Genomic DNA, 21,189 nt, shown 5'->3' on the forward strand with positions numbered 1-21,189 from the left:
TCAAGTCACAAAGCTGGGAATTGCCTGGCGGTGGTGGTACACGCCTTTAATCCCAGCACTCGGGAGGCGGAGGCAGGCGGATCTCTGTGAGTTCGAGGCCAGCCTGGTCTACAGAGTGAGTTCAAGTTCAGGTTCCAAAGCTACACAGAAAAACCCTGTCTCAAAAAGCAAACAAAAGACAGACAGACAGACAGAAAACTGGGAACACTGCAGCAGCACAGGGCTGACCAGTCATGCTTTAGGCCCCAGAACAGCTAAGCAACACCTGTGACACACCAAGTGAAAATGTCCACGGTCCGTGCTTCGGACACCCTCCTCCTTCAACACTGGACACTGTCAAGCTAGGGTCTGTCTGGCCATTGGGGAGTAGGAACAGGCGAGTGTGTCTGTCAGATAAGACCTGCAGGGTCCCGTAAGCCCACAGCCACTTCAGGCCATAGAGCCTGCAGTTCACCCATAGAGCTGGGCTGTGGCTCAGAGGCTAGGGCCATCACCTAGCATCCCCGGGGTCCCACCACCAGTGAAACCTGTCATCCCAGCTCTGCGGAGGTGGAGGCAGGGAATTAGGAGATAAGTTGGAGGCTGGCCATCTGGTATTTACTACATATCACGATGTGTGTGGTGTTTTGCCGGCTTGCATGTCCGTCTGCGCACCATATGCATGACTGGTACCTGCAGAGGTCAAAAGAGGAAGTCGGGTCCCCTGCAACAGGAGTTAGAGAAGTTGGGAGCCGCCTTGTGTGGGTGCCGGGACTCGAACCTGGTGCTCTCTCTGCAAGAGCAGCCAGTGCTCTATTTAATAGCTGACCCATCTCTCCAGATCCCACAATAAAAATATTTTTAAATAAAATTTAAACTGTAAAGTACGTTACAAGACGAAGAAACTATTAGAGATAATTTAACAAAACACAGTTAAGCCCCATGCTGCCCGAAAGATGGAGACCTGGAGTCCATTTAAATGAGATACACATGTAAAAATACCGGAATACGTTTTTCACCCTTGGGGAACCTGGTCTTGACCCGGAAAAAGGCAAAAGTTAATGGAAACTCTGACCCCCGCAGCACGAATTCTCCCCATTCATCCTCGAGCGCCAATCAGAGGTGCTGTAACGCGTCACGTGCCAAGCCGTGCCCGGCCGCGACGTGGCGGCCAGAGCTGCGACCTGCGCGTCACGGCATCGCGCTTACGTGTTCCGCGCAGGCCGCCCCACGTGTCCCTCGCCGCGCCCCGTCCGCGAGCGCCTGCGCATTGGCCCGGAACCAAGATGGCGGCGCCCAGCGGAGCCTTCTGGGCTGTGCTGCTCCTGGCGGCCGCGGCGCTGACGTTGGCGGCCGCTGTGTCCGAGCCCACCACCGTGCCGTTTGACGTGAGGCCAGGAGGCGTCGTACATTCCTTCTCCCAGGACGTAGGGCCCGGGGTAAGTGCCGAGCCCCAGGGGCATCGGCGACTGAGGCTTTGGGCGGAGCCAGAGTCGGGATCGGGTCGGACCGGCAGGGGCGGGGCTCCCCGAAGACTGTGCGGTCGGAGGGGGCGTAGCTGCCTCGCCTGCCACCTGTCCGTCCGTCACATTCCCGAGAAGGGAATGCTGGCAGGTGAGAGCAGCGGGTCTCAGGAGTCCGCGCTGTGCAGGCCCCGCGGGGGCTGCTCGTGAGTGTGGACCAGGGAGGAAGCACCCCAGACCTTACCCGAGTCCAGCCGCTCTCCTCTCGTGGCCGCCCCAACGTCACTGTGACAGCTGTGTCCCCTGGTGGCCGTTTCCTGAGAGCATTCTTACAGCCCGGTGCTTCGTGGCAGGCCTGTGTTGCAGGCAGGAAGTAGCAACGGTTTGTGCATGCCAGGGCCTCCTGGGTATTGAACCCAAAGCCGATATTCTAAGGGAAGGAGTCAGATGGCCACTGGAGGGCGTCGTGGAGCCTTCCATTTCCTTTTGTATGGTGCTGGGATGGAGCCCAGTGTTCTACCCCAGCTCCAGACCCTCACTTGGGCATTCTTGGTAGGGGCGCCACCTCTGACCACGCCCCCAGGCCCTCACTGGGTGACCCTAGGCGGGAGCTGTACTGCAGATGTACGCCTCTGTGCCGTTGCGTTCAGGACAGCGTCTTGGTGAGTCAGTCACCAGGGCTGGCCTTGATCTTGCGGCTCTCCTGCCTGGGCTTCCTTGATTGCTTTTAAGTCTGAGATAAAAGCATTCTCACAGCTGTCTGCTTGAAGCAAGCTGTATTTAAAAGTGCACTGACTGGTCAGAAGACTGCCTCCCCTCAAGTAGGGGTTTCAGAGAGCAGCCCCTCACTCGCTGGCTTTTGAGGTCCTCTTTTATGGGAACGGCTTGGGGTGGCTAGAAAACAGCTGTTGGGGAAGATCGGTGCAAGAGCACACCGTGTGTAACGGGAGTGGTCCCAAGTGCTCAGGGTTAGCAAGGAAAGGCGTGGGTGTACGTCATGGGCCCACAAGTTTAGCAGAGGCTGAAAAGCATGGTTTCCAGGATACTTCTGACTTAGGAAACATGCTTGTAAGGCATGGAGACTCAGAACAGTGCGTGACAGCGGGGTCCGGTGCTTGAGATGATGGGCATGCAGAGCCACACCCATGCTGGGGTCCTGATCTGGACCCTGGGACAGTGGTCCTTCAGGGTTCTGTTTTCTCCTCCCCAGGGCAAGTTCACGTGCACGTTCACGTACGCTTCCCAAGGAGGGACCAACGAGGTGAGTCACACAGGGTCTCATTTGCCTCCTTCTCTTGTGGACGTGGTCTTGCCATCAACCAGTTAGCACAGAGAACGTGCAGACGGTGCGTTTTCTTTCTTTCTGATTTTTGGAAGATACTTACTTCTTCTTTGGAAGATATTTACTAATTATTATTATTTTGAAGATATTTACTCATTACTTTTATTTATTTATTTGTTGGTTTTCAAGATGGTTTCTCTGTAGCTTTGGAGCCCATAGACCAGGCTGGCCTTGAACTCACAGAGATCCACCTGCCTCTGTCTCCTGAATGCTGGAATTAAAGGTGTGTACCACCACCGCCAGGCTACTTATTATATTTTTAATGTATATGGCTATTTTGCTTGCATGGTATCTTATGTACCGTATATGTGCTTGGTGCCCATGGAAGCCAGAAGACGCAGCCCTGGCCTCAAGGTTCAATGAGTTGGACACCCCGTGTGTGTTGGAAGAGCAGCCTTAGCCTCGGAGCCACCTCTCCAGGGCCTTATTTTGAGATAGGCTCACGCTGCAGCCCAGAATGACCCAGCCTTCCTGTGTTTCCCAGGCTGATTCACACATTAGGCGATCCCCTTGCCTCTATCTCTCAAGTCTGCTTGCATGACAGAATTGAGCCCCCATGCCTGTTGAGATTCTTTACTCCCTGCTGCAAGCATCTAGACAGGGAAGGGAGTGGTTTGTCAACCTGCCAGGCATGGTGCCCCTCACTCAGGCCGTGACTGTTGACGAGAGTGCTTGGTATATGGCAGATGTGTAGTCTGCAGTCCAGGACGACCTTTCTTGTGATGTGTGAAGGAGCAGTCAGGGCGTCCCCGGTGCTGGGATTAAAGGCGTGCGCCACCACCCAGCAGCTTTTGTTTTTGTGCCAGTTATTTTGTGTATGGTGTTTTGCCATATGAATGTCTGTGCACCAGCTGCATATCTGGTACACGTGAAGTGAAGACCAAAAAAGGGCATCAGGCCCCCTGTAACTGGAGTTAAAGATGGCTGTGAGCCACCATGTGGGTCCTGGGACAAGCCTGTGTCCTCTGGAAGAGCAGCCGTGACCTCAGGTGCAAAGTCGTCTCTCAGGCTGTGGGTTGTCGTTGTTTGAGACAGGGTCTCATGGTATATGTCTGGCTGGACTGGAACTTATAACATAGCCCAGGCTGACCTCGAGCTCAAAGAGAGCTGCCTTCTGAGTGTCGGTAATAAAGACATGTACCACTACACTATGCCCATATTTTGTTTTTTGGTTGTTTGGGGTGCGTGCGTGCGTGCGTGCGTGCGTGCGTGCGTGCGTGCGTGCGTGCGTGTGTGTGTGTGTGTGTGTGTGTGTGTGTGTGTTTTGTTTTTTGAGACAGGGTATTTTGTAGCCCAGGCTGGCTTCCTGTGTGGGTAAGGCTAACTGCTGATTGTCCTGAGTGCTGGGGTGACAGACATTGCTCCACTGTGCCCTGTTTCTGGGGTTGGAGCCAGACACTGACCCACAGTCCCCAACCCTTGTCTGGTTTTTAGACAGGATCTCGCTGTTGCCGAGCTGGGAGCCATTCTCAAGCTGTTGTCCCCTACGGGAGAAAATGACATAGACAGTGCCTTGATCCACTGGAGGACAGTGTCTGTGGCTCTAGCCTGGGAGGGTCTTGCAGAGAGGCTGGCCACCTGTCCCTGCTCACCACGCCTGTCCTCTCTCCCCAGCAATGGCAGATGAGTCTGGGGACAAGTGAAGACAGTCAGCACATCACTTGTACCATCTGGAGGTGAGCTGCAGCCACTGAGGATGCTCGGGGCTGGGGGAGGGGGACTGTCCCCTGCAGCCACTGAGGATGCTCAGGGCTGGGGGAGGGGGACTGTCTCCTGCAGCCACTGAGGATGCACGGGGCTGGGGGAGGGGGGCTGTCTCCTGCAGTCACTGAGGATGCTCGGGGCTGGGGGAGGGGGACTGTCCCCTGCAGTCACTGAGGATGCTCGGGGCTGGGGGAGGGGGACTGCTGTCCCCTGCAGCCACTGAGGATGCTCGGGGCTGGGGGAGGGGGACTGTCCCCTGCAGTCACTGAGGATGCTCGGGGCTGGGGGAGGGGGACTGCTGTCCCCTGCAGCCACTGAGGATGTGCACACTGTGTTCCATGGAGGACAAGTGGGAAACACTGGATAGTGGCCCTGTGACCCCGGGAAGTCTGTTGTTAACACCAAAGCACCAAGCAGAGAGGGAGGGGAGGGGAAGACAGCAGAGAGGAGGGCACGGGTCTGGGGAGTTAGGTCACAGGGCAGGAAGTCACCAAAGCACTTTCTGGCAAACTTTAAAACTTGAAATAGAGCCCTGCCTTCTGTGGAGTACAGTTGCCTACTGTTTCTCATGTTCACCAGCTCTGGGGAGGCAGAGGCAAGGGAACCAGGAGCTCAAGGCTAGCTTTGGCCAGCCTGGGCTACCAGACACCCTGTCTCAAAAACCAGTTTTGAAACAAAAAAGAAGGCAAACCCCAAAATGTAGCCCTGTCCCCAGGCTTTACAGTCCTGGCAGTTCCTACCATGGAGTCGCATGTCACTAAGCTCTTTCTGGGGCTTCAATTGGGTACCTCCTGTGCTGACTCTGTCTCCCCACAGGCCCCAGGGGAAGTCCTACCTCTACTTCACACAGTTCAAGGCCGAGGTGCGGGGTGCTGAGATCGAGTACGCCATGGCCTATGTGAGTGCCAGTCTGGGGGACCCCAGGATGGGAGGGGTCTGCAGGGCCCCAGATACTGTTCACTGCAAGGAACTCAGCCACCCTCCTGACCCCCCAGACTCCCACCTGAGTTGGGGACCTCAGCAGGAGGCCCGTGATGGGGGCACCTAGTCCATCCCTCTACATAAACCTGCTTAACCCCGGGAGGCCAGAAGAAGGGGAGATTGGCAGCGGAGGCCAGTGCACCCTGCAGGATGGTGGGAGGAACCAGGCGGCTTTGGTCCACTCCTTTCCCTCAAGTCAGTGGACAACAGGTTCTACCCTCAGCACCAGAGCCGTATAGCAGCCTCCTTAAGTGTGTTGTTGGGAGGCAAGGGGACACTGAGGCTTCTTGTCACCTGTGAGCTGACCCTGCCTGGGATCCACACTGGGATCACTGCATCCACTCTAGCAAGCATGCCTGGCTTTAGGCCACAGTGCTCAGGATACCAAACTGAGGGGACCGGAGGGGACTTCTCTGTCATGGCGTGTGTGTACTGAAGTGCCCTGTTCTCTTGCAGTCCAAAGCTGCGTTTGAGAGAGAGAGTGATGTCCCCCTTAAAAGTGAGGAATTTGAAGTGACCAAGACAGCAGGTAGGTGAAGATGGGAGAGCACGTGGAAGACACGCCAGCACCTGTGAAAGAGCCATTTGCAGAGAGGGGGCAGGGCCTGGTGACCGTGCACTGCAGCTCAGAGAGGTGGCAGGGCCTGGTGACCGTGCACTGCAGCTCAGAGAGGTGGCAGGGCCTGGTGACCGTGCACTGCAGCTCAGAGAGGTGGCAGGGCCTGGTGACCGTGCACTGCAGCTCAGAGAGGTGGCAGGGCCTGGTGACCGTGCACTGCAGCTCAGAGAGGGGGCAGGGCCTGGTGACCATGCACTGCAGCTCAGAGAGGTGGCAGGGCCTGGTGACCGTGCACTGCAGCTCAGAGACCATCTGGAGAATGGGGAGCGGACTAAAGGCAAAGCCACTTGCGGGGCGGGCCCTGTGCTGTAGCTGTTCCTGTCAGGTTAGCTCGCAGCATCCTAGCTATCACCTGTCCTGGTCCCCTTGGTGTTGCTGTGGCAACACATCCCAGGCAGAGCGCAAATCCAGAGGATCAAGGTCCTAGCGTAGCTTTGCGAGACTCTGAGGGCATGGTGAGGGAGGCCCTGGCAGCCCAAGGCCGTGGGTCCCAGTCCTCAGAAGAACCTATTCCAGGCTTTGCTGGGGCTGTGGGGGCTCCTTGACCACGCCCCAGCCCTCTGCCATGTCCCTGGCTGCAGCGACAAGCCAGTGACCATACCTGGCTCTGCAGTTTCGCTTTCATCCACCGTACCTGCCCCTCTGCCAGCACTGTCCCTGTGTCAGCGTCTCGCGTGGCACCGTGTCGGGGCCCAACTCTGCTTTTGTCTTGCAGTGTCTCACAGGCCTGGGGCCTTCAAGTCTGAGCTCTCCAAGCTGGTGATAGTGGCCAAGGCGGCGCGCTCAGAGCTGTGACTCACCGTGTATCATGGGTCGCCCTGTCCTCCTCAGGCGCACTTGCCCCGACTACTTGTCTGGGACACTGGTTCCCGTAGGAGCTGGTGTCGCCCTGTTTACAGCTCACACTGCAGCACTCTGCTGAACTCTGAGTCCTGTCACCCATGTCACCAGGGAAGCACAGGACATGCTGGGTGGGACCGAGGGGCCTCCTGGCTCTCCTGAAATCAGTGTGGTTTTCCCTCTGAGCCACAGATGAGCATCCTCATCCCCGGGACTGTTCACCCCACCCAAGGCACCTCCATTCAAAAGGAGGGGAAGAGACAGAACAAATAAACAGCTGGGACTCTGTGGGGTCAGGACTCAGACTCGAATTCCCGCTGCCTTCCTCGCCTTTCATGGTAGCAACAGCAGACACAGGCAGGTGGCCTTTTCCAAGAGTGACTGTCACACAGGTACCAACATGGTGGACCCCAAGGCGGCCAGTGACTTTACACCCATGGAGGGATGAGTCACTCCTGAGCTGCCGCATTGTCTAGAATCCATACTGTCCCCTGGCACAAGGACCCCAGGGTGAGGCCACTGTCCCCACAGATTCTAGCTTCAGGTGGGCTTTTGAACTCAGGTAGAAGCTAGATGTCAGTAGATTTATTTTATGCTTGCATTTGTGAGTGTCTGCGAGTCTGTCATCTGTGTGCCTGTGGAGCCAGAAGAGGCCATCAGACCCGAGAGCTGGGGTTGAGGTGCTTGTGGGCTGCCCGTAGGAATCAAACCTGGGCCCTCTGCTAGAGCAGTCAGCACTCAGTTGAGCGCCTGCCCAGCCCCATTAAGCAGTCTTTAAACCGAATCCAAAAATAACCTGCAGCCAAAGAAACCCACAGAAGCCCTAAGGTGTCTCAGGCTTTCAGTTTGGGCTTGACCTCTGGACAAACGTGAGAGACTGAGGCTTCCAGACAGTCCTGTGCCTCTCAGACCTGCACAGGGCACTGGTGTCCCCCATTCTTTGGGGGGGTTTGTCCCATAGCAAGGGCAAGGCACCTTCCTGTTGTCCCAAGCTTCAAGGAGGGGACTTTGATAAAGGTGAGGGGATCTCTGTGAGTGGGAGGCTAGCCTGGACTACACAGTGATTTTCAGGACATCTAAGACTACAGAGTGGGACCCACCTGAGGACATGTGCTGTGTGTGCTCTGGGAAGGCCACACATAAGAGTCGTCTTAGGAACCTGACGCTCCAAGGACTCCGATACCAGGTATAGGTGGCACAGTCCTCACCTTACACCCCGTGGTAGGGAAGGACATGGGATGACATGAAGACTTTCTCCTCCTGTGTGTCTTTGAGGGTCCCCAACTGTCACCAAGGACACAAAGTCTATAGAACTGGGTGCTGGGACACAGTGGCCCTTTATCATTAAATCTTAGCTTTCTGGGGGGAAAACTCGTGCCAGGAATGAGCTCAGTTCCTCAAGCACAGGAGGCCAGGGAAGCCTCAGCCACATCCAGACCCTCTCCTCATCTTACTGGAAGCTACAGCCACCGGCGTGTGACTAGCCCAGGGGACACAATGGAGCCTGGGGTGGGGGTGTCTATCCCCATCTTGTCATCTCTCGGCTGGGCAGGGGAGGAACTACCCTGTCAGGGCCTCTGACATTAGCTTAACTCTGAGCTTGAGTTTTTGTCTGGATTCATTAGTCTCTGTGGTTGACTGAGAGCCACAGAACACAGGCGCAGGTCACAGGACGCTTGTGGGACATGGCTGTCTCTCCTCCATGTGGCCCCAGGCATAGAGACACTCTGGTCGGCAGGCTTGGCGGCAAGCTCCTCTTCCCACTGATCCGTGTAACCAGCCCCACAACAGCTTTAAACATTTTTCTATCCCAGACCTGGAAGCATAGGCCTGTGATCTCGAGCATTCGAGGTGCGGAGGCAAGAGGTCCAGGCCACCCTGAGAATCCAGCCCTAAGAAGGAAAAGAGGCTGACTTGATGGCAGGGCCCTGCATAGCACAGGCGATGGACCCGTGAACACAAGAGTCCCTCGTGTGCTCTGGGCCCCCCCCCCCACCCTATGAACACAGCCCACAAAACTCAAGACTTTTCCCATTTGGTCAGCATGAAGGTTTCATCTGGGGACAGCAGCATGCGTGCTGGTGTCCCAGTTTCAAGATCCAGCCCAGCGCCTAAAGGGAGACAAGTTCCCTTGTGGAGCTGGAGTGGCTTCAAGGGGCTGACAGGAGAGGTGACTGTAGCAAAGCAGTGTGGGACTCAGGCTGCGACTCTAGCCAGCCCTTGGGACATTGAGGCAGGAGGATATGAATGCCAGACCGACCTGGGCTACAGGCTAAGATACTGCTTAAAAAAAAAAAAAAACAAAAATCAATCTGTAGCTGTTGGTAGAATCTTACTTGTAAGTGTTGGCCTTTGTCTGAAACACTACTGAAGCCTCTGGCTCCCACCAGGCCCCACAGGCTACAGGTTGTAAACTGTGTCCTGCAGTCCTCCCCAACACCCCAGATAACCTTCCCTCTGCAGCATTGCACAACCGCTGCGCCATCCACCATGTGCAGATGCGGGGTCTTCACTTCCCTACCCCTATAGCTGGCCACGCCCCCACTAGGCAATTCTAGGCGGGGCTCCACCTCTGGCCACGCCCCCAGCCCCTCACTGGGGAATTCTAGAGCACTAATCCACACCTCAGTTGTGCTCGAAGGTAGCTAAAGCTTGCCTACCTTTCCAAGGATGAAAGTCCTGTCTCATAGTGCCCGTAGGGGAAGTCAGCGTTGGGTACAAGCCCTGGCTGCAACACAAAGGGAAACGTTGGGCTTGACTCCCAAATAGCACTTTATAATTTAACAGACATGTGTCTCCAGTAGCTCTGCCCTGTTGAAGCTGGGACAGCCTCTGAGATCCCCAGGCTCCTCCCTCCCAAGGACTCCAGCAGATCTGTAGCTCATCAGTGCATGGTCACGTGGGCGGGCCACGTGGAGGTCAGAGGCCAACTTGCCAAAACTGGTTCTCTACTTCCACTGTGCGGGTTTTGGGAATCAAACTCCATGATCAGGCTTGGCAGCGAGCGCCCCGACATGCTGAGCCACCTCCCCTGCAGTTTTTCTCAGATGCAGTCCCAGATGGTGTCCCCTCCGGATCCCAACGCCCACCTGGCAGGCTGGGACGGCTTCAGTCCTAGTCTGGTGTCAGGGCTTGAACTCCATTTCCTAAAGCAAGTCACCTTGGGAGGCCTGAGAATTAGGAAGGGAACATGGGCATTTGGCAGGGGCCAGAGGGTAGGGAGCACAAGTCTTTTCTCCCAGTTCTCCACGCTCTTGTCTGAAAGAATGACAAGGCCAACAGCGAGCGGTGGAGCACACCCACCACCTCGGCGCTCCGGAGGCAACTGCAGGAGCAGCGGCATTAGTTCAAGGTCAGCCTCAGCTACTTAGAGAGCCTGGGCTGCAAGACAGCGTCTGGGGAGCAGAAGGGGGAGCAGAAGTTGGGACGAGTGGTGGTGTTCTCGGCGGGGGGGGGCGGTCCCCAGACCAGGTCAGATGCCGCCCTCGTCCAGCATCCTCCCAAGGCCTTCGCAGATGCGGCGCAGGTGACCCTGGTAGGGCTCTGCCGGGCCGTACAGCGCGGCCAGGAAGTCGCCGTTGGCAAAGTGGCCGAAGACATGGTTGATGCGGCCATGGGACTTGGCGGTGAGGTGCGTGCCAGCAGCCTGATGCAGCAGGTCCCTGCACTCCAGCAGCCCTGCGGCCAGCACTCGCCGGTCGAAGGTGAAGTCCACCTGGTAGAAGCTGAGGGCTGTCATGGCCAGACTGCGCACCCGGCCCCGGAACCGTTGCAAGTGGACCAGCTCGTCGCCATCCAGCTGACCCGCCCGCAGCAGCACGGCCAGCTTCACCGCCACCTTCACCAGGTTCTTCACCACCCGCTGCGCCTCCTTCCGACTGCGGGTGAACTCCTTGGTGGCTTGGTACAGTTCGTCCAGGATCTGGCTGCTGGTGTCGTCCACAAATACGGCCACCATGGCCTTGGAGGCCATCTTACTGAGAACTTTCTTCTGGGCCTGCAGGGCCAGGCTCTTTGTGCTGAAGGTGTCCATGGGCCCTGCGGGATGACAGGTCAAAGGAATGCATGCAGATGGTAACATCTGGACAGGGCCGGGCACCACCTTTACTCCCGAAGCCAGCTGGCTGTTTGCTGGCTGGGAGCTGAGGCTTTTGATGTCAGAGCAGGCAAGCGGCCCCGTGGAGCAGCCCCAACCCTTCTGTCACAGTACTTAGATCAAGCAGTTCTAGAATTTTCCCCAAGAGACAAGCGCTCATAACCACTGAGAGTTCTCAGGCCCCTTCCCTAATAAACTCCTACAAACCTCCCAGTGCCCAGAGCCTGACCCTCCCATGCAGCCCTCCCTCTGAGCCTCACAGGGCTGCATGGCTGCAACTGCCTCCCCCACCACAGAGGGGAGTCAGGGCCTGACCCTTCTTCTGCTGTGTTCTTGGGGACCTCTGGCCCCTTTAGGAGTGAGCAAACCCGGAAAAGCTGAGGGACACACAGGGGCCGTGTTGAGACCTGACCCTGGTCAGCCATGCACCACCCACCCAGCCCACTCATCCCTGAGTCCTCTACAAAGCCTGCCTCTGTATGAACCCAGACCCCAGGCAGCCACCCCTCCCATCCTGTCCTTGGCCTTAGCGGTCAGGGGCCCATGGATGGCTCTGCAGCTTCCCTGCCTCCTCACCCCCCCACCCCGCTGTCCACCAGCCAGGGCCCAGACACAGCTATTGACACAGTGCTCCTGCCACGTGAACCCATTTCGTCACCTCCGCCAACGCCATTCTGCAAAGAGCACAGCCGTCCTGAGTGGCTCAGGCAGGATTAAATGCTCAGTGGTGGAGTCTGTCCCCTCAAAGTCCACTGTACCCAGGGGCCACGCGGCAAAGAGGACGGTCAGCCCCTGATGACCCCACACCTGGGTGCTCCTGCCTCCTCCCTAGTGACTGGGGACACCATGGACACCAGACATTGCACACCTGTCACCCTGGCCCTTGGAGGTGGAGGCAAGGGGTCAGCCTGAGCTACATGGGGAGCTGGAGGGCAGCCGGAGCTACATGACCCTCTCCAAAAAACAGAGGAAAGCAAGAAGATTCTCTCGCAGACAGGAGCAGAGGGACCTCTGCACCACCCAGGGACTGTTTCCCAATTGACACTGAACAAGGGGCTCTCAGAAGAACAAAGTCTGGCTTCCTTGTTTGGCTTGGTGGTTGTGTGACTCCGGGGGGTGCTGATCCTCTCTGGGCCATACTTACCCATGGACAAAACCAAATTTGGGCTCCGTGGCTCAGGAGTGAAGCTGAGAGTGTGTGGACTTCCGGAAGACTGGGGGGGGCAGGGGGGCACAGCTGCGGCCATCCCGGCTATCCCCACTCCTGAGCAGCCACCTGGGGCAGCCAGCTGCTGGCCTCCACTTCCTGTTCTGAAGCCCATTGTCCTAACAGACCAGGATGGTGGCTGTCCCGGGGGACAGGCCTTCCTGCCTAGGGTCTGTGTGCAGCCACGTGAGGCCTTCAGGCAGGGACTTCCCCAGGAAAGAGGCGCTGTGGCCTTGGTCCCTGCCCACCCTGGGCCACAGCACCCCGCCAAAGTCTAGCGCTAAGCAGCCCACCCTACCCTTCAGAACTCAGTCCAACTCTCACTGGGTCACTCCATTGCCGAATGGGTGTTTATGGAGCACCAGCTGAGTACCCAACGCCAGGGGCACAGAAGTGACCAGAAGAGACCTTGCCCCCGCCTCCCCAGTGCTCCCGTTCTGCATCTTCTGATTATGACGTAATTTGGGGACCATCTTGGGCCTGGAGTTGAATTCACATCACCCACTGCACCCCTTAATTCGTTTTTATGTATTTTTACATTTTTTCCAGGCAGGGTTTCACATCTCCCAGCCTGGCCTGAGACTCCTAATCCTCCTGCCGTAGCCCCTTCACAGTGAAATGATAGGCACGTGCCCACTGTGTCTGGCTGGAGCCCCAAATCCACCCTAAAGAGGCCTTGTGAGCCGGGGGAGGAGGAAAACACACGAACCAAACCAGTAAACACTAAAAACAAACAGCAAAGAGTGGGCCTCGGCGTGGGAGAAGGCCAGAGCAAGGTCCACAGACAGGCAGCTTGTCCGGGAGCTTTGAACCCCAGGACAGGTCAGAGGGGGGGGGACAGTAGTGGGAGGTGACTTTGCAAAGGCCCTGGGGCAGGGCCACACCGCCTGGGCCATCCAGGCCATGAACATAGCTCCTCACCCTGCAGGGACAATAGTCCCCAATCCAAAATCAGGGCCCCACATCCTCTCCTGGGCCCTGGTGGGTTTTTTAGGTTTTTGTTTTCTTTGAGAACAGGTCTCACTACACATAGCCCAAGCTAACCTTAAACTCACAGAGGTCCACCTGCCCCCTCCTCCCTAGTGCTGGGATTAAAGGCGTGCACCACACACACACACACACACACACGCACACACACACACACCGTCCTCCTTAGACTTCTCATGGGATGCCAAACCCTACTTGAGTTTGCACTCTGAACCCCATCAGTTCCTGCAGCTCCCAGCACCCCATAACAGCTCTGGGTCATCCCTCTGCCTCAGGCTGCCTGCCAGATTCCATCGGACCTCCCCCTGCAGTGGGGACAGTTGCAGCCACTGGGCCGGCTCTGGAATCAGAGATCAATCTTGGCCCCTGCTACAAGGTCAAGCCACAGGGCCTTGCTGCCGTGGTGGATTGCAGGAGGCCTTGGGGAGTAAAGGTCCGAACTCAGGAGCACCTCCCTGGCCCACTTCCTGCTTTTTCTTTTCTCCCCGCTACAAAGCTGTGAACTCCCAATCCACCCGCCTCCACCTCCTGAGTGCCAGGAGGTGCTGCCACACCTCCTGTATGCAGTGCTGGGGGTGGCAGCTCGGGTCTGCAGGTGCAGGAGGCAAGAGGGGAGAGGCTGGGAGGGTGGGAGCGGGGTCTCTCTTGGTCTTGGTAGGGTCTGCAGGGAACACCCCACCAAGCCTACAGCTGGTGATCAGTAAATGTGTATGCAGTGACTAACCGATTCCTGAATGCGAAACGGGGTGTAAAGAATTCTGGAGAGAAAAGTGTGGAGAGAAACATGGGCCCCAGCGATTGGAGGTTCAAACCCAGGTGACACACGTGTTGTCCTCATCATTGCCCTTCATCCAGTCCCCCCTCCCCTCGGCCCACCCACACAAGTCAGTCCAGGAAGCTCGAGGGCTGTCACAGAGCACCAACATCGCTTCCCAGGTACCTTGGAAGCCTCGGGGCCTTGGGACATCGCTACACCCGTTAGATACAACTGAGTGGGTAAAATGCTTGCTGTGAGCATACAGACCTGAGTTCAAGTCCCAGCCACCCACAGAAAAGCCTGGGAGAAGTCAAGAGGTGGTGGTGCACGCCTCTAATCCCAGCACTCGGGAGGCAGAAGCAGGTGGGTCTCTGTGAGTTCAAACCCAGCCTGGTCTACAGAGTGAGTTCCGGGGCAGTCAGGGCTACACAGTGACATCCCATGCCCAAAATAAAAGGTCTTCATTGCTTTCTGGTCTTTGTAGACGCCAGGAGATGCGCCCCTCCCTGCTCATGCCCCACCCTTCTCATGCCCCACCCCTTTCTCATGCCCCTCCCTGCTCATGCCCCACCCCTTTCTCATGCCCCTCCCTACTCATGTCCCACCCCTTTCTCATGCCCCTCCCCTTTCTCATGCCCCTCCCTGCCATGCCCCACCCCTTTATCATGCCCCACCCCTTTATCATGCCCCACCCCTTTCTCATGCCCCTCCCTGCTCATGCCCCACCCCTTTCTCATGCCCCTCTCCTTTCTCATGCCCCTCCCTGCTCATGTCCCATCCCTTTCTCATGCCCCACCCCTTTCTCATGCCCCGCCCTTTTCTCATGCCCCTCCCTGCTCATGCCCCTCCCCTTTCTCATGCCCCGCCCCTTTCTCATGCCCCCCACTTGCCCTACTTGCTCGCTCACGACCCCCCACTTGCTCACAGCGCCGACCTGATTTTGTGAATGAAGTCTTACTGTTACCCCACACGCACTCATTGGTGTGCCCAGAGGTGAGTGCAGTGGACAGGCCCTTGTGTCTTGGCGCAGCTGACACGATCTCTAATCGGTCGGCAGTCCCCAGGCCCCATCCCCATGGTCGCCACAGTCGGCCAGAAGCCCAGGCTTCTGCAGAGGTCTGAGGATCCGGTCCTCGAGGCCATCGTGGCCACAAGAGATGTGTGACGCTCGGAAGCCCCCGAGCTGTTCCCAGCAGACTCAGGAGAGAGAGGACAAACTCGGGCGCAGGCCACAGCCAGGCCACGGGTGTCTATATTGGTGGCCACTGCGTGGTGCTGGGGACTGATGGCCCGGCTTCCTCCTCTGCTGTGCATGTGGAGGCCGGGATTGACACCTGTGTCTTCCTCCTCCTCCCTACACCCAGCCCTGACACTGAGCCCCAGGGACACTCCTGTCCCGACCTCTAGCATGAGACGACAGTGGTGTGGGCTTCCGGAGAGTCAGACTTGGACAGCAAGCATTTTACCTTCCGGTTCATCCTCAGCCCTGACACATGCTTTCTGGTTTTGGTATTTCTCCCCACCCCTTTTTGTTTTGTTTTGTTTCGAGACAGGGTCTGTGGACCCCAGGCTGGCCTCAAACTACAGAGATCCGCCTGCCTCTGTCTCCTGAGTGCTGGGATTAAAGGCGTGCGCCCCACCTGACCTAACCTCTGCGTCTTAATAGTAGCTTCACTGAAACAGCATTCACATCCGAGAAAGCGCCCTTCTTATGCTTTTATTTTGTTTTGTGTTTTGAGACCAAGTCTTTTGTAGCCCAGGCTGTTTTTTTTTTTAAGATTTATTTAATTATTATGTATGCAGTGTTTTCCCTGCATGTGTGCCTGCGCACCAGAAGAAGGCACCATATCTCATTATAGATGGCTGTGAGCCACCATGTGGTTGCTGGGAATTGAACTCAGGACCATCTAGAAGAACAGCCAGTGAGTGCTCTTAACCTCTGAGCCATCTCTCCAGCCCCGTAGCCCAGGCTGTTATCCTCACTAAATAAAGCTGACCTGGAACTCCTGATCCTCCTGCCTCTGCCTCCTCAGCTTGGCTGACAGATCTGACAATTTTCTTATTTATGATACGATTTACATTCTGTCAGCATGCCCATAGGTAAAGGCGCTTGCCACCAAGTCTGACAACCTGAGTTCAATCCCTGAGACCCACACTATGGGAGCGAGAATGAACTCCCACAAGTTATTATATAACCTCCAGCCCACGTGCCCTGGCTTACACACAGTAAATAAATGTAATAAATAATGAATACAACATGATTTACTTAGCTAGAAAGCACTCACTCTTTGACTTTTAATCTGAGTTTAACAACGAGATGGCGAAATTCCCAAAACCCAGCAGCAGCTCTCGTGAGGCTGACACTGACGCCCACCCTTGGGCAGCCCCTGGCCTCATGAATTTTTTATGTCCCACACGCAGCGCATCCATAATTGATGTCGCCAAGCCCATCATCCTCGCTCTCCACCCTGGCTGACTGTCCCAAGGGTGGCTGGGCCAAAAGTCATCCAGGGCCTCAAAAGTCTCTTTCCCAGCACGGTGTCACCTACTGGGGACCCTGCCTGCAAACAGCACCCTTAGCGTCAGGACAGGGGCTCTCTGCCCGTCGCCATTGGCTTTCAGGGAAATCAGGGAGGAAGGAGGCTCCCAAGCGGAGAAGACACTGGGGGTCCTCAAACAGGGTCTCCACAATGACGGCACCAAGTATGGGTAGGGAGGCTGGGGGGTATGCCCAAAAATTAATAAATTAATATATTTTAAGAGACTGTCATGGGGGGCATCCATGATTCAGCTTCCACATATGGCTTCTTCAGGGACAGAGTTTGAGTTTGAAATAGGGTCTCACTCGATAGCCAGGCTAGCTTCTGGTTACCATGATCCTCCTGCCTCAGCCTCCCAGGAACGTCCTACCACACCCAGCACCCACTCAAGCCTTTAACAAGGTGAATATGGAGGTCACAGTGTGCGCATTCAGCCCCAGAGTGTACCAGCCCCCTCCGTTTCTCAATGCTCCAAAGCGTCCATCCCGATTCCTCTCACCCTCGCCAAGATCCCCAAAACGCCGGGAGCCCCGAGGGCGCAGAGTCAGCCCCCCTCAACCCTCCATGGCTGCCACCTCCCTCACTGCTGGAGTCGAAGTCCTCAGTGTCCTACCTCTCTTCTCTGTCTGCTCCAGCCACAGGCCTCCTCCATGCTCCTTCCGTACAGGCCCCAGGGCCTTTGCACAGCTGAACCCCCACTTACAGTACTCTTTCCCAGGGTTGCTGTGAGACTGACCCCTCCTCTCCATCCCTGCCTCATCTGATGGTTGAAGTCATAACTCAGGACAGAGTCCAGCTCTGCCGACTGTGAGGCAGGAGGAGGTGGACACCAAACTTGACGTCCCCTTCAGTGTCAGGAACTGTTTGTCAAATGACTAAGTAACCCCTCATGGTTATGACAAAAGGAGAAACTGAGGCAGGGGCCTGGGAGCTGACGGATATCCACAGAGTAACAGTAAGTCAGAACTGTGATATGAATCCAGCCCCTAACTAAGAGTTCATCTCACGGCAGCCTCTGCCCACCACACCCTTGGGCTCACTCCAAAATTGGAGGGGCCTACTGATCCAGCCTGGGAATCTTCCAGAAGCTGTGCACCCCATCAGCCCTTTGATGGTGCCTTTGGTCAGGACTGTGGAAGCCCCCAGTATGCAGAGGGCCCTCTAGAGGGTCCTTGATGGCCTCAGCAGGGTTCCAGATGGGGAAACAGAGGTTTGGGAACTCAAAGTGACTGCATGGTGGCAGGCGCCATGCTGGGGTTCTGGGGGGAGTGGGCTTGCCGGATCCCCAGATCAACCTTCTCCCTCCGTAAGGCTCCAGTGGTCCTGGGTGGCACCTGACTCAGCAGCTGACTCGTCCCCCTGCGGCCATGACTACTGGGCCTCAGGGATGTTGAGTCCCCTCACACTGAATCATTAAACACACTTTTGTGGGCTGGGTCCTAGCTTGCCCAGAGCTCAGAGGCTAAACTGAGGGACAAGTGTCTCCTGTCCCTGTCCCCCATCCTAGGACTCCCCAGCCCTGGCCCAGCCCAGATGTTTAGTGCCATTGCTCTTTGTTCGGTCACATTATAGTCCCCATGGCCCCGCCCTGCCCCGTCCCTGCCAGCCACCCACGTCCTAGGTGCGGCCCAGATCATGAACTTGTTATGTTTTAAAGTTGGCGCCTGTGTTGCTCAGCCGTGGTTGTAGAAGGCCTGTGCAAAGGTCCTGCGGCTGGACATCCCATGTGGGTCAGGGGCAGCCACTCTGAAGTCCCAGGACAGAAAAGCAGGAAGTTTGGCACACAAAGCCCACATTCCTGTTTCTCTTTCTCTCTTGGTTGGTTGTTGCTTGACTCTCACTAGAGAGTCGTGACTGGCTTGGAACTCACTATGCAGACCTGGCCTTAAACTCGCAGACATCTGTCTGCCTCTGCTTCAAGCACTGGGATCAAAGCCATGCACCCCACTCCTGGTGAACACTCCCCCCACCCCTCACCCTGGCTACACCCCAGTCTCCTCTTTGTTTTAGACATAGCTGCCCACCCCGGGTCCACCTCTGGTGTTTTGTCTGAACTTTTAATCCTCCCAGAAGCCTGTAGCCCCAGGGAGTCCGGAAACAGCCTTCTCAAGTCATAGACAGGGAAACTGAGGCTTATAATTAAGTTACTTGTTCAAGGGAGTCAGGTTTGTGTGAGCTGTGTCCTGACCCCAAGGCAGGCTTCCAGAGGCTTCACAGCCCGGAGCGGGGAAGTGACCCAGGAGCCTGTGTCCAGCTCGGCCTTCACTCTGTCCCTCTTCAGACTGGCCGCTCACAAAGGTGAGAAACCACATTCTGTCTCCACCTCCTGGACAAACCACAGGCTTCTTTCTGGGCCTCAGTTTACCCTCCAGGCTACCGCTGAAAGAGCCAGGAGGCCACAGACCTAGCTAGGTCAGGTCACCTGCCAATTATGTGACTGGAACTGTCCTGGATCCCTGCTGGTAAAAACTGAGTCCAAGCCCTCAGGGCGATGGGAAGCTCCTAGTCTGGATGACAGGGCTCAGGCGGGGTCCCTGTATCAGCCAGAGCCACAGTGGGGTCTAGCCCGCCACTGCAGGGAATACCCAAATCATTTTGCAGTCAGGTTGCACGCCTGAAAAGGGCCGGGTCCGTCAAGTCCCCCTTGAGGGCGTATGCCTGGACCATTATTGTAGCACACAGCAGCCTGCTCACACAGCCAGGCACAGGCATAGAGAGCAACTGAGGTCGGGATGCACACAGGGCGGTGTGGGAATGGGAGGGGACGGGAAGGACTCAGGATGGACGGGTGCGGGACCCCGGTCGCTCACCTGCTCCTCAGGATCCGGCTGGCCGTCACTTTTGTGCAGGGACCTCTGTGCTGCGTGCAGCCAAAGGCTCTGGCCGATGGATCTGAGCGGGCGGCTGGGCAGGAGGCCACGCCCCCTTGTGTAACCACGCCCCTACACAGAACAGGCCCCGCCTCTGCAGGCGCTCACTGGCTCAGCAAATAGTAGCGCACGGGCGGTGTACGAAGGGGCCAATGGAAGCAGGCCTCTGCCGCGGAGGGCGTGGCGGGGGCGGATAGAGGCGTGGTCCGTGAACGGGGGATTCCTCCGGAATAGCTAGCGCCGGACGCCGGACGCCGAGGCGAGGGCGGCGCAGGGGTTCCGTGGCGGGAACTGTGGGGCGGGGAGAGGAAGAAGGAGACTCGGGCAGAGAAGGATGGGGTGCGTGTGCACCCCGGAAGAGACTGGAGAGGACAAAGCAAAGACACGCGTCCCCGCGAGGCACCAAGAGGCACATGGACCCCTCCGGGCCGGTCTCAGTTTACCCACTGAATAGTTAGGGTGCCACCTGGAACCCCCGTGACAAGTGCACCCCGACATTTGGCATGGTACGATCTTTGGGTTTCATGAGTCCTGTGAAGAACCCCTTCGGTGGATGTCGCTGGGGTGAGGGGGACACCAGGATGGACTCGCTCTTTGGGGCGGGGCTCGGCCAGCTGCCTGCTAGGAGGACGCAGCTGTGAGTCCTGGGAACTCAACCTGGAAGTGGCTCCCACATCCCCACCACCTCCCGCCCACCCCTGGCACCCCCACCACCTCCCGCCCACCCCTGACCCCCCCACCCCGGTCTGCACTTCCTGTGCCTAGATGGCCCAGTCACAGCACTGAGGAGGCCTCAGCGCTATCGCCCTCTCCAGGAAGCTCCGCAGATGTTTGCTGACTGCGTCCTGACCTTCCCTGGCACGGGCTTTAAGACACAACAATAAATCCAGCCTTTACATTATGAGAGATAGAAACTGAGGCCCAGAGAGGGCAAGCGGCTTGCCCGGAGCAGCACAGAACCAAGTGCTCCCCCACCCATTTCAGATTGTTCTATCCGATGCATGGGGCCAGAAACTTGTGTTCAGTAGCCCTCCAGCTCCGCAGGGCGCCGGACATCCTCCCTGGCCTGCACTCACTCTCTGCTGGGAGCTCAGCCCCACAGCCCCACATGGCTCAGTATCCCCAGTAGAGACCAGTGCTCTAGATTTTCATACCCCAGACGTCCAAGTACGAGCCAGGGTAGCGTGTGTGTGTGTGTGTGTGTGTGTGTGTGTGTGTGTGTGTGTGTGTGTGTGTGACTGAAGCAGTTTTTTGACACCTGGTTGCCAGAAAGCCTTGATTTTGCAAGTTTTGGAAACCCAAAGACAGCATGGGTGTGACAAAGTAGAGCTCAAACCCAGTTGTGTTGGCTGGGGGTGTGGCTCAGGTGGAGATAATGAGGGGCTGGGGCGTGGTCAGAGGAGAAGCCCCGGCCTCGAAGCCCCTGCCTAGAATTCCCTAATGAAGGGCGGAGGGTATTGGTTCAGGGGTGGAGTGTCTGCCTAGTTGGCAGGAAACCCCAGGTCCATACCCAACTTAGTAATAAACAACTTATAAATTGTCCGTCAAAATGAGGACACCACTGGGGGGCGTGTGAAATGGCGATAACCTTCGAAAAGCAGTTTGAAATTTCGAGAGCTAACGGAAGATCATCATGGCCCCTAGGCATCCCCCACCTAGGTACACTAGGTAGAAAACACAGATTCTGATATGTGTGTGGCAGTTTTAATTGAATTACTCACAGGCGCCAAAGGATAGAAGCAATCTTAGTGTCTGTCATTGTATAAAGTGCCCCACTGTGTAAAGGAGTATTAGCCAGGAAGAA

General features: G+C 56.8%; 2 protein-coding genes across 2 annotated transcripts; one reads left to right on the forward strand and one right to left on the reverse strand.

The window, feature by feature from the left end:
* Positions 1 to 1,230: 1,230 nt before the first annotated feature.
* Mydgf (myeloid derived growth factor) lies at positions 1,231 to 7,233 on the forward strand. Its single transcript, XM_040739239.1, has 6 exons — positions 1,231 to 1,418; positions 2,653 to 2,703; positions 4,399 to 4,460; positions 5,305 to 5,386; positions 5,926 to 5,998; positions 6,804 to 7,233. The coding sequence occupies exons 1-6, from the start codon at positions 1,266 to 1,268 to the stop codon at positions 6,881 to 6,883; spliced, it is 501 nt and encodes a 166-aa protein (XP_040595173.1). The 5' UTR covers positions 1,231 to 1,265; the 3' UTR covers positions 6,884 to 7,233.
* A 2,449-nt stretch (positions 7,234 to 9,682) lies between these two features.
* Positions 9,683 to 19,435, reverse strand: Tnfaip8l1 (TNF alpha induced protein 8 like 1). Its single transcript, XM_005081376.3, has 2 exons — positions 19,326 to 19,435; positions 9,683 to 10,966 (listed from the first exon to the last, which is right to left on the reverse strand). The coding sequence occupies exon 2, from the start codon at positions 10,959 to 10,961 to the stop codon at positions 10,401 to 10,403; it is 561 nt and encodes a 186-aa protein (XP_005081433.1). The 5' UTR covers positions 10,962 to 10,966; positions 19,326 to 19,435; the 3' UTR covers positions 9,683 to 10,400.
* Positions 19,436 to 21,189: the final 1,754 nt, after the last annotated feature.

The sequence above is a fragment of the Mesocricetus auratus genome, unplaced genomic scaffold, assembly GCF_017639785.1.
Source record: "Mesocricetus auratus isolate SY011 unplaced genomic scaffold, BCM_Maur_2.0 Super-Scaffold_100676, whole genome shotgun sequence".
In the NCBI taxonomy this organism is placed as follows: domain Eukaryota; kingdom Metazoa; phylum Chordata; class Mammalia; order Rodentia; family Cricetidae; genus Mesocricetus; species Mesocricetus auratus.

Excerpts from the sequence above, each read along its gene's own strand:
- Mydgf (XM_040739239.1), top strand. The coding sequence starts at position 1,266 with ATGGCGGCGCCCAGCGGAGCCTTCTGGGCTGTGCTGCTCCTGGCGGCC. Across the intron at positions 4,461-5,304 it reads ATCACTTGTACCATCTGGAG|GCCCCAGGGGAAGTCCTACC; the intron begins GTGAGCTGCAGC and ends GTCTCCCCACAG. Across the intron at positions 5,387-5,925 it reads TCGAGTACGCCATGGCCTAT|TCCAAAGCTGCGTTTGAGAG; the intron begins GTGAGTGCCAGT and ends GTTCTCTTGCAG.
- Tnfaip8l1 (XM_005081376.3), bottom strand. The coding sequence starts at position 10,961 with ATGGACACCTTCAGCACAAAGAGCCTGGCCCTGCAGGCCCAGAAGAAA.